The sequence below is a fragment of the Lepidochelys kempii genome, chromosome 2 (genome assembly GCF_965140285.1).
Source record: "Lepidochelys kempii isolate rLepKem1 chromosome 2, rLepKem1.hap1, whole genome shotgun sequence".
Taxonomy (NCBI): Eukaryota; Metazoa; Chordata; order Testudines; family Cheloniidae; genus Lepidochelys; species Lepidochelys kempii.
This window is the reverse complement of record NC_136381.1, coordinates 249,382,465-249,395,500: the sequence shown is the minus strand read 5'-3', so window position 1 is coordinate 249,395,500 and position 13,036 is coordinate 249,382,465. Positions and strand designations below refer to the sequence as shown.

Genomic DNA, 13,036 nt, shown 5'->3' with positions numbered 1-13,036 from the left:
AAAAACATCAATACTATACTCAATTGATATATTAATACCAATTTACTTTATACTACAAAAAGTGCTTACCTTTGGTACAGGGAACCGCAATTGGGCAATCTGTACTTCACTCACAAGAGGAACTGTGATTCGATTTGGAAGCACCAAGTAGTTGGATATTATATCCAATATTATGGTATCTGATAAACCACTGTTGGATAAAAATATCAATTAATTAACAAGATAAAAGATCTTAAGGACATGTTCATGAGACATTAACGTACTGTAGTTGCTTGAGCATGACACCTTGCAATCTTCTTCATAATAGAAGTTCTTAGCAGATCTAGAATTATCCTTAAAGTACTAACATACTACAGGACAATAAGCAAAAATGCTGTAGTAAGACTACTTTAAGCCAGTAGGTTTTGAGTCATTACTGAAGTTTTCACATATATGGGCAAAATCCTCAGTGAGGAGGGAGTGGGCTTTACATCTTACAGCATAGAAATAACATGTCTGCGTATTCTGTGCAGAGGAGATAAGGACAGAGAGGTGTGGTTTTTCCTCTTTCTTGCATGGCACTGTACAGAAACTTTGTACCAATCAACATTTTGTTTACATTGTTCACCAATTAAGCTGCATGTGTATGTGCCAATTTTTTTTGGCTACAAGGCACATTTTCTTCTGTGGAAATTGTATAGATTTTTTTCCCTCTAATTTATTTGGATTTTAAGTAGGGCTTCATGTCTGTCACGGAGGTTGTAGAAGTCATGGATTCCATGACTTTCCACAACCTCTGTGACTTCTGCAGGGGTCAGTGTGGCTGATCCCAGGGCTACCCAAGCAGCTGACTCTGGGACGAGCTACTCAGGTGAACCCTGGGGACAGCCACACCAGCCGCAGCTCCAGTGGCCCCCGGCAGTGGTCCTGGGACAGCCGGCACAGCCGTGGTCCGTAGCTCCCGGCTGCAGACCCTGGGGGGCAGCCGGCGGAAGCAGCTGCGATCAGCAGCCCTGGCAGCTGTGGTCCATTGGCCCCGGCAGCGGTCCCCAGGCAACTGGTCAGACCAGCCGTGGACCAGTTACTGGTACTGCTGGCCCTGGGCACCTCCCCCTCCCTAGAAGTGCCCCCCCTCCGATTTAATCACAGGTATTTTTAATATAAGTCATGGACAGGTCTTAGCCATGAATTTTTGTTTATTGCCTGTGACCTGTCCATGACTTTTACTAAAAATACCCGTTACTAAATTGTAGCCTTAATTTTAAGCCACCCAGCATTTTCACCCCAAAAGGCCACCAGGTGGAAGCAGCAGATGTAAAATAATGGAAAGGCCTAGAATTCTCTTGCTGTACATTCTGCTTTTCCCTCAACAAGTGTAATTAATCCAGGGGTATGGAATGGCTTCCGTATGAGGAGAGATTAATAAGACTGGGACTTTTCAGCTTGGAAAAGAGATGGCTAAGGGGAGATATGATTGAGGTCCATAAAATCATGACTGCTATAGAGAAAGTAGATAAGGAAGTGTTGTTTACTACTTCTCATAACACAAGAACTAGGGGTCACCAAATGAAATTAATAAGCAGCAGGTTTAAAACAAATAAAAGGAAGTATTTCTTCACACAATGCACCTGTGGAACTCCTTAGAGGATGTTGTAAAGGCCAAGACCATAACAGGGTCCAAAAAAGAACCAGATAAATTCATGGAGGATAAGTCCATCAGTGGTGTCCCTGGCCTCTGTTTGCTAGAAGCTGGGAATGAGCGACTGGGGATGGATCACTTGATGATTACCTGTTCTGTTCATTCCCTCTGGAGCACCTGGCACTGGCCACTATCGGAAGACAGGATACTGAGCTAGATGGACCTTTGGTCTGACCCAGTAGGGCCTCTCACCGTCATCATTCAGAAAAAAAAGGCTACTGAATGAAGTATAAGGTCTGTTACCTCCATTATATATTGATGAAGCAGATGTTCACTGTTATGCATTTTAGTTTTTAAATGTAATTATTTTAATCATTCAACTCTGCTTTGGAAAGCTAGGCTGTGTTGTACTGTTACAAAACAAGCTATCTTTTTGCATGCATTCAAAGAAATTAGGAGGGTTTAAATTAAAAACAAAATGCACAAAGAAAAAACGTGTGCGGTGAGAGTGAAGTATAGCCTGCAGCGAACAGAGAATTAGTGTCACACTATGGAGAGGAGGACACTAAAATCATACTCGTTAGGAATCATTAACAAAATCTTATTTCTCCTGAGCAATGCCAATGAGAAAAATATTAAGATAGGGTCTAAACTGAGCTCTGAAACATTAGCACTTTTCTAGAGAAACAACACTGTTTGGTTGTACTGTCTACACTTGTAAAAATTGGACAGGTATTTCACTACTGGTACAGTGTGAGCGGTAGCAGCACCGTAGGGAGGTTTAGGAGTTAGTAACCACAGTTAGATAACATAGTGAAACATACCTAAGCCCTCTCTAAATAACAGCTTCAATTATTGCTAAAGCTGGTTCAGCTGTGCCAGTGATGAACTGCGGATTTGATTTTGCCAGTGAAGCCATACATTTTAAAGGTGCTATTTTGAAATTTCAGTGTAGACAGGACTTAGGATAATAAATAACAGCAAATGTTCTGGACTACTCACAACAGGACATACAGCATGGACAATTTGTTTAAGCTCTTTTCTGCACTCAGGTGTAACCCTGATTCAGCAATTGGTATAGCGGAACAAGTGCTGACTGCTAAGTGTCGACAAGGGCAAGCCAGCGTTTGCACTGATTGAACTAACTAATAGGTGAATTCTTGGTTCCCCCCTTGTCAGCACAAGAAGAGTACAGCCCAGACTCCACCAACTGCTGAACTGGGGCTACTCTCAAGTGTTGACAAGGCCCTAATCACAAGATATATTTTGTGCCCCAATTTGGGTCTCTACTAAAATATGCACCTTGCTGTAATAAAACAGCACTCACCTACTGCTCTCTGGATGCACACATACTACAGTGGTCAGCTTGGTCACCACTATCTTACATTGTTCTTGCCATCCTTCACTAGCACAAAACACACCTACTCCTACACATATATCCCTCAGAACTGCACAGAGTTTTGACGACACATTCAAATCCAAATGCAAGTTGCACTGTCAGAAAGTTTTATTTTATCAGAAGAGAGAAAACAGTACCTAGGTGTAACACCGATGACACTTGTTGGCGGGTGGGATAGAACCTGGGACCTCTGGAGCTAAATGCATGAGCTTCTACTGCATGAGCTAAAACCCACGTGCCTCTTAGCTACGGCTGTTTAATCTTTAAGCAGTCTCAGTGCCACTAGATGGGACACAGCAACACACCCGAGAGGTGTGTGGGTTACAAAGGCACTACAGTTCCTGGATATTTAAACTCCTTTTCATATTATCGTCTTTTCTTTGATTTTTGTTTGTTTGTTTGTTTTTTGTTTAAAACTGACTAAACCAGTTTTGAGTTAGCTGAAAGTTTAAAATGTTTTTAGGCAGTAAACCAACATTTTTAACACATGAATAAACACTTATGTAAAGAAACACGTAGGATGGAAATGTTGCATCGAAGCATATTAAAGTTTCATTTTGGGGAGAGTATTTGCTGGTATGTGATAAATCTCTGAAAACAGAGGCTGATAACAGAATCAACAAGTTACCTGTAGTTTGACCACTGGGTAACTAAAATAGGCATTGAACATGAATGCTACAAATTTGCTTTGAAGGCCTCCTCCTCCTGACTCCCATGCATCTCTGAACAAGCATGTTAGCTGAGGGAAACGTGCAACTGTCAGAAGGCACCACTCCCAAACCTTCCCTGAAACTCCACTTCCAAGCCCTAGAAGTTGGTCACTTAATGAAACTGGTAGTGTCAAATTTTTCTCACCAAAATACTCAGCTGATATTTTTGGGTCTTCAAAATATTTTAAAGTCCCAGGAAAATGTTTTTATCTTTAGTGGGTGCATGGAGTCAAATAGAGGAATCAAAATATGGCAAGTAAAAAGCCTAAAACTAGATATTTGTGACACATTAGCCAATAATGATAGGTTTTACAGCTCAAGTGAAAACCAGCAAAATAAACATATAATGAGACAGCAGCAGGAGCCTGTGGTTACAAAGCTTATTGGAATGGGTGGAGCTTTACCAGTTAACCTCAAATATTTACCATCCTGAGTTTGGGACTGCTGGACTGTGACAAAACTGGAATTGCTACATTTTTTCACTCCAAGACGAGCTGTGTCTAGTAAAGTGAAAATGCTACCAAGTCTTCTCTCAAGAAAGAACTATTTTCTTCTAAATGTTACATTGCTGCAGACTATAGAGAAAATACCACTGGTTTACTAAAACATTTTCAACTTTGTACAGAAGGCTGATGTACAGTAGTTGCTACTAAGTCAGTTATTTGTTAGCAGTCGGACACCACACACCATTTATATCTGTAATTCCTCAGTTTCCTCCTACACCTCAAATAAGAAATAACTCTGGTAACTATGGCACCCGTTAGAAAACAACTGACTTCTTAATGGCAAGCACTGCTATAGGAACATAAGAATTGAAAAATTGCATCAGACCAGTGATCCATCCAGCTCCCTACCAGATGCTTCAGGGTGGTGCAAGAAAACACATACTGGACAATTATGGAATATTTTGCCCAAAAGTGAAGTGTTCTCCTAATCCCTGCCAGTTAAATGGTTCACTAGTGCCCTGAAGTATAAATGTTTATGTCACATTACAAAGTTCTTACGATCCTATCTAACATAACTGTGGGTATTCTGTACCCATGTAAACATTGAATTCTACTAAGCTCATGGCTTCTGTGAGGTCTTGTGACCATTTTTATCATAAGTTAATTATATTCTGTAAAATCCGATATTTTTTTTATCCGTTTCAAATAAGTTTCCTTCCAGTTTCAAATAATACAAGTTTCCCCTTAAATTCAAGAAACTCTCAAGTAATGCACCCCTTACGTATTGCAGGAGAGGAGCATCAAAGTTAGTCCTAATCCCTGCTAGCATGTGACAAAAAATGTTGGGGCAATTTAGGGATAAAAAGCTAAAGTTATTACTTAAGACAAACACTTCAAATATTGTCTCAAAATAAAATTATTTTCTCTTCATTTAAACAAGAACGCTAAACAGCTGCTATAACTGCCAGAGCCACAAGCACGAATTAGATGATCAATGGGAGATTTTATGTCCTTCCTTGCAAGCAGCAACATCTTATTTACCACTGGTTACAATAGCTAAAATAGATCTGTTTTGAACGTCCATCTTCCCAAATCAAAGAAAATAAATGCCAATACAGCACTAAAGTGTTACCGGTGAAAGTAAACACAAGTCAAATCAGTTTTAGTTTCCACAGCAACTACACCTCGCCCACGTTGCACACATTATGTAGATGAGTGGCCAAATTGAGGGTGCTATGGTAACTGTTACTGAGTTTTTGACTTTGGCAAACTTACACAGCTTTATTTACATTTACATCCAAGCAAACAATATATATCTAGAGAGAGATAAGAATCTCTAAAGTCTAGTGGGCCTAAATGTTGCTGATATCTTAATCAGTTTTATTAGCTGACAACAGCAAAAGATTACTCAAAGGCTATATTCTAGAAGTACATAATTTTCTCTTTCACCAAGAGGACTTCTTTCCTCAAAGAGAGGTTTCAGAGTAGCAGCCGTGTTAGTCTGTATTCGCAAAAAGAAAAGGAGTACTTGTGGCACCTTAGAGACTAACAAATTTATTTGAGCATAAGCTTTTGTGAGCTATAGCTCACTTCATCGTAGCTCACGAAAGCTTACGCTCAAATAAATTTGTTAGTCTCTAAGGTGCCACAAGTACTCCTTTTCTTTTTCCTCAAAGAGTCAGTCTTAAGTGGGCCATACACAAAAGCAGTTAGGCAACCATTATCCTAATTTATTAATGCAATTCTAATTTCAATTTATTCAGTTGGGATTTCACACAACAACTTCAAATATCTTTAAGTGACGTTTTAGTCATACATTTTGAGTAATAAAGGATTTTCATCTCATTCCTTCATCCAAGGTTACCAAAACGATTCTGGAATCAAGTAACACTTGAGAGTTTAAGCATCTTATTTTCCGGTATCAGACTGAAGTTTGATAATTTTGGCTTTTGTGATTGGCCTGCCAGTCTTCTAATTTGATCCCAAATGTCTGAGTCAAACTCATTCTTCTCATTAGTCTTTGCTCCAATATTACAACAGTTTAAAGCGCTGACTAAACATGGATAACTTTAATGTGAAGGAATTCAAGGTATTATCCTAGTTAGTATCAAAGCCTTTATATCACAACATTTCCCCCCCTCTACCAATTCTTTATTTCATGAAGAATTTTTATCCATTAATATCACAAAGAGTCATGAAACCCAGGTCAACGTGTTTCTTCTGTTTTCAAATATAAAGCAATATTCCATCATCACTTCATTTCGTCACCACTTAATACAGTGCAGGGTCCCAAGAAAGTTTTGAAAGGAAGGAAATTGAACACTTCAAATTGAGGAAAAAATAATCATGAACACCGTTGAAACTAACTGCTATGAGAATACCCTTTCCCCCCATATTACTGAATTTTAAACAGGCAGACCATAATCATGGATTATTTTAAACCTCAGTAACTGAAATTCATATAAATACTTTTCTTTATTTTTTTTTAAAATTCTTTCTCCCACTGAAGTGAATGGGAGGTTTCAAGCCTTTGAAGGCATATTGCTGTTTCACACATATACACACAATAGTAGTAGCTTACTAGACACGAGAGCTTATAAGGAACAGAATTTTCCATTCTGCAAAAATTTTCAATCACAATTTTTCATAGGAAGGAAAGGCAAGAAAAATTCAATTTCAGGAATACCAAAATGGATTTTTTCAGTTTGCCAGCTGCCCTGGTTCCTGCCTCCTGGATCAGCTGCCCAGCTTCCCAGCAGCATTCCATGTGGGCAGTTCAGGATCCCAGTCCTGTGAATAAAGTGACTGAAAACTGTTTTGCTGGAAAATTTTCAACCAGCTATTCTAGACACGATCCTTTCTTATACTAATATATTTTTTATCATTAAATCCTCATTGTTATATAATTTCTACATACTCTAAATGGAATATTAAGTGGCAATGGGCCATAAGACATTTAACCTACATATTTAGTTGGTTTCAGATCTAACCAGGATATTTAGATTTTCTAACTTTCTGCCCCTTCCACACACACTCTTTTTTTTGAAGAGATGGACAAGGAGGCAAAACAGACATGATGACTTTTATTATGCTTACTTCAGTCCTGGAACATCCAGAAGATTGGTCAGTCCTGTCCAATTAATTTCCAGAAGCTGTAAACAGGAGAAAAAAAATAAAAAGTTGTTCCCAGTGCTGAAGAAACAAAGCTGACAATCCAGCATTTTGATGGGTGGAAAGCTGATGGCTAGCTTCCAGGAAGCTATTGTTTTTAAACTAAAAAACACACTGATCCTATCATTAATCTCTAAATATCAACTGTACACATACAGTATCAGGAGGGTTCTAGACATGCCAAACCAACAACATATTACTATAACCCAGGGTGCCCAACCTGCAGCCCACCAGAGCATTCCATAAGGCCCATGGCCCGCTTCAACACACTATAACAGCCAATTCATTAGCATTTTGTCGTCATGTTTACATCATTTTAGTGTACGCTTGTGTAAATAGACAACATTATACATAGGTTGCTTCTATCTAAATACATACAAAACAAGCTGAACTTAAAATATAAATCAATGCAGGTGACTTTAAATCTTATTAAAGTATGTAGAATCTGTTTGGCCCACATAAGGTTGTGCTTAGATTTCTGTGGCCCTCCTGTGAAATAAGGTTGGTCCTATAATCAGTGGTTTTCTCCTTTGGTCAAATATTCATACGTTCACTCTGCACATACTTCTTAACAAAGTGACTAATGAAAGACAACAGCATTGTGTCTACAAATAAAACAAGTTTCCTCAGTGGACTCAATATCAACTATAACCTATTACTGGAGTCAGGCGTCATTTTTTTATTTACCTCTAGATAATAAAAACCTACCCTTTATATTTTTACTTTACAGTAGAACCTCAGAGTTATGAATAACTAAACAACTCGGAAAGGGAGTTGTTCGTAACTCTGAACAAAACGTTATGGGTCATTCAAAAGTTTACAACCGAACACTGACTTAATACAGCTTTGAAACTTTACTATGCAGAAGAAAAATGCTGCTTTCCCTTTTTTTTAGTAGTTTAAGTTTAACACAATACTGTACTGTCTTTGCTTCCCCCCACCTCCTCTCTGCTGCTGCCTGATTGTGTATTTCTGGTTCCAAATGAGGTGTGTGGTCAACTGGTCAGTTCTTAACTCTGGTCTTCGTAACTCTGAGATTCTACTGTAATCCACTGGACATTATGAAAAAATCTCTCATAAACCTGAGGTTCTTGAAAACTATGTTCAGAAAGTGAATTCCACATCTCTTCAGGCTTTCTGCTCTATTTGTTAGTATCTCTCCTTCTCAGTTGGCTAGTGACATACTTGAACAATGTTTGTAAATGCACCACCTCAATTTACAAGGTGAACCTCTGTGATGGAGTTTGCAGATTGCATACTAAACCCGAGCACAGCATAGAACAGTACTGGGCTAGGGAGGAGGGAGGGATAATTAAAAGGACCCTGGTGCTCTAAATTGAGTGGGTAACAGCACCAGGAAGTGAGACTGTGAAGCTGTGAAAGGACTGGCTGCAGCATTCCCAAAGCTACTCTGGACGTGATGATCCAGATTCAGCTCTCTCTTCTTTGGGAGTTGTAAACTGAGTAGACTGTCTTGTCCCACTGACAGACTAACCTGATATTCCTGAGCCCATGACAATGCCCCAGAGGAGCCACAGCCTGGTAGGAAGTGACCGGGCGGGGAAGGCGGAGAGTATAACTTGGGGTGGACCAGCAAGTGGTCCAAACACTGTAATGCCCCTATAGGGCCCTAGGTTGGGAGGGACCCAGTAGAGCTTACTTCCTTACTCTGCAAAAAGAAAAGGAGGACTTGTGGCAACTTAGAGACTAACAAATTTTTTTGAGCATAAGCTTTTGTGAGCTACAGCTCACTTCATCGGATGCATTCAGTGGAAAATACAGTGGGGAGATTTATATACACAGAGAACATGAAACAATGGGTGTTACCATACACACTGTAATGAGAGTGATTAGGTAAGGTGAGTTATTACCAGCAGGAGAGTGGGGGGAAAAAACCTTTTGTAGTGATAATCAAGGTGGGCCATTTCCAGCGGTTGACAAGAACCTGTGAGGAACAGCGGAGGTGGGGGTGGAGGAATAAACATGGGGAAATAATCAGTTGGAGAACACTTCAATCTCTTTGGTTACTCGATTACAGACCTAAAAGTGGCAATATTACAACAAAAAAACTTCAAAAACAGACTTCAACAAGAGACTGCTGAACTGGAATTAATTTGCAAACTGGATACAATTGACTTAGGCTTGAATAAAGACTGGGAGTGGATGGGTCATTACACAAAGTAAAACTATTTCCCCATGTTTATTCCCCCCCCCCACCCCCGCTGTTCCTCAGACGTTCTTGTCAACTACTGGAAACGGCCCACCTTGATTAACACTACAAAAGGCTTCCCCCACCCCTCCCTCTCCTGCTGGTACTAGCTCACCTTTCCTGATCACTCTCATTACAGTGTGTATGGTAACACCCATTGTTTCATGTTCTCTGTGTATATAAATCTCCCTACTGTATTTTCCACTGAACGCATCCAATGAAATGAGCTGTAGCTCACGAAAGCTTATGCTCAAAAAAATTTGTTCGTCTCTAAGGTGCCACAAGTCCTCCTTTTCTTTTTGCAGATACAGACTAACACGGCTGCTACTCTGAAACCTACCTTACTCTGCTGTACCTCTATTGTGACAGAACCCTAAGGGGAATAGAAGAACTACTCAGAAGGAATTGAGGCCTGCCACACACGAATCAGCCAGAGCCCTGTCTAGAATGACCAGACCAGAAAGAACTGTGGAGCCACTGCCTGACCACTAGGCCAGGGACTCTCAAACTGGGGGTCGTGACCCCTTAAGAGGTCACAAGGTTATTACATGGGGGTCGCAGCTGTCAGGCTCCACCCCAAACCCCCCTTTACCTCCAGCATTTATAACAGTGTTAAATATTAAAAAAGTGTTTTTAATTTCTAAGTGGGGGGGTCACACTCAGAGGTTTGTTGTGTGAAAGGGGTCACCAATACAAAAGTTTGAGAACCACTGCACTAGGACAACTGGCTATCAGACTGACCTGCTACCCCCCCATGCATGGACCTCTTTGTGACATGCATTACCCCCATGGGAGAAGTTCTTCCCTAGATCTAGCTTGAGATTTACATGCCTTTTTATTTTTTACTATATAAATGTAGATGTTCTTATTGTTTATTTAAATACTTAACTCCTTTTGTGAATCTTACTAGGATCCTGACCTCAATGACGTTATGTGGCAGTGAGTTTAGGATTAATTGTGCCTTGTGTCAAAATATAATAATGGAAAGTAGTTATCTTTTCTTCTGTAGGTTCATGGGATACTGCATAAGTACATAGTCTTGTAAAACTCTTGCTTATATGAACCTAAAAATGCAAAGAGCTAAGCAGATGAGTAAAGGAATTCTTGTATGACAAGACGAAAAGAAAAATTTATAATGAATAATTGTAATTTTATATGTGGGAAAAACTAGGCAGAGAGAGTACATGACTTGTGCTGTGTTACACATTAAGTCTATGACAAGACAAATAACTAGAGCATATCCTGATTCCCACTCCTGTACTTTAACCACTAGAGTGTGCTTGCTATTGAAAGATATGGTAACTAAAATGAATAGTAGCCACAAGACTACAGTACAGTTATTCATCAATTACTACAGTGAGACTTTTTTCTCCAGTGCCTTATTATGACCATTACATGCACTTAGGCCACAATCCTGCAAACATGCACACAGGTGAGTAAATTTATGCACAAGTGGCCCCATAAAGTTCAGTGGGATTACTGGTCTGGGTAAAGCTACTCTGTTGTAAATGTCTGCAGGACTGGGGCCTAATTCTAAACATATTTTTCATTCAAATATCGTTCACTATCACATGAGCTCTGAATGTAATAAATATAGAATCAAAATCATGCTTAGGAGACTACTAGTATAACCCTAAGGGTTACTAAATGTGTATAGGTCATACTCTGAATCTATTAAATACGGCGCGACTAAGACTAATACAGCGTACAACTGCTGCATCTTAATGTTTAATATTAAAAGTCCACTTTATTACATGACTGGCATTCCTTAATTTTTAAAAGAATTAACCAATGGGTGGATTGCACTGGGACTAAACCCCAGAAAAATCTGAAAAAGGCAAGAGTCACTTACCCTAAGAAAAAATGTTCATAATGGCATCACACATTTAATAGAGGTTATAGGTCAAATGTTTATGCTAAATGATTTTAGAAGATTTTATTTTTATGCCATTTGGTGCTTTCTGTAGTGCTTATTTTCTATCCATATGAACTATGCCTTTTCTCCTACATATAATACTCCTCCTGGGGGAATTCTGCACCATTGCAGGCTGCAGAATTCAATGTTCCCTGCAGATTTCTTTGCTTCCCCGCAGAATAACAACTTTTTGACAGGGAAGCAAAGGGAAGCTGCAAGATCAGTCACGTGCCCCTCCCCCGCAGTGCAGGCACACCTTTTTGGGTGCCCGAAGCAGCTGTTGGAGAGGTAAATCACTGCAGCTTAGGGGGTCGGGGCTGGGGATGCCCCAGCCAGTGCTGGGTCAGACCCACCGCCCTGCATCCGGACCTGCCCCTGCACCCCCACCTCACCAAGCCCCCCAGCCTCTCCCTGCTGCATCTGAACCCCCATCCCTGCACCAAGACCAAACCCTACCCCCTGCACTTGAACCCCCAACCTGATGAGCCCCAACCCCTATACACCTGGACCATCCTGACAAGCCACCTGCATCTGGATCCCCACCCCACCAAGCCCTACTCACCCAGCACCTGGACCCCGCCCCTGAGTCCCCCACACCCAGACGCCCCCTCTCCTGCTGAGTTACAGACCCCCCACACCCAGACTCCCCCTGCTGAGACCCAACCACCTTCACCTGGACCCCCCTGCACAGTCCCATTGCCCCTGCACACAGAACCCAGCTGGGATGATTTAGTTGGGGATTGGTCCTGCTTTGAGCAGGGGGTTGGACTAGATGACCTCCTGAGGTCCCTTCCAACCCTGATATGCTATGATTCTATGAACCCTGCAAAATGAGCCACTGTGCATCCAGATCCCCAACCCAACACCTGAACCCCCACTAAGCTGCCTGCACCCAGATTGCCCCACACAGTACCTTCTCACCCACACTTGGATCCCCCCATACTAAGCCCCTCCACACTTGGGTCCTGCCAGGCTGAACCTGCCTGCCCACACCTGGTGCGCCTGGCATAGAGGGGCAAGGCCCCAGGGTGTTTCTGGGGCAGGCCCAGCCCTTGCACTGTGTCAGGGTAGGGTGCAGCCTCACCACTGAGTCCGTGTCCCGGGGTGGGGTGGGGAGGGGGGAGCTGCAGGGTGATCTCCCACCTCTGCGCAGCCAGTGGCCTGTGCTCCCCACTGCCACGCTGGAGCCTCCACATATATTTATTGACAAATTTTGCAGAATTTTAAAATATTGTGCACAGAATTTTAAACTTTTTAGCACAGAATTCCCTCAGGAATACCCATTCATGATTTTATAGACCTCTATCATATCTCCCTTTAGCCATCTCTTTTCTAAGATGAACAATCCCAGTCTTCTTAATTTCTCCTCATATGGAAGCTGCTCCATACTCCTAATAATTTTTGTTGCCCTTCTCTGCACTTTTCCCAATTCTAATATATCTTTTTGAGGTGTGGGCATAGCATGGATTTATATAGTGGCAATATGATCTTTTCTGTCTTATTATCTATCCCTTTCCTAATGGATGCTAACATTCTGTTAGTTTTTTTGACTGCTGCTGCACTTTAAG

At 41.1% G+C, this 13,036-nt stretch overlaps 1 protein-coding gene across 4 annotated transcripts in view; it reads right to left on the bottom strand.

Moving 5' to 3' along the window:
- Positions 1-13,036, bottom strand: part of ESYT2 (extended synaptotagmin 2) — a 130,307-nt gene that overhangs the window by 38,062 nt on the left and 79,209 nt on the right. For all 4 annotated transcript variants that reach the window (XM_073334532.2, XM_073334533.2, XM_073334534.2 and 1 more), the window contains 2 exons: positions 7,270-7,325; positions 70-190 (listed from right to left, as the gene is read on the bottom strand). In XM_073334532.2, coding sequence (XP_073190633.1) covers positions 70-190; positions 7,270-7,325 — 177 coding nt within the window. The remainder of the gene's footprint in view (positions 1-69; positions 191-7,269; positions 7,326-13,036) is intronic.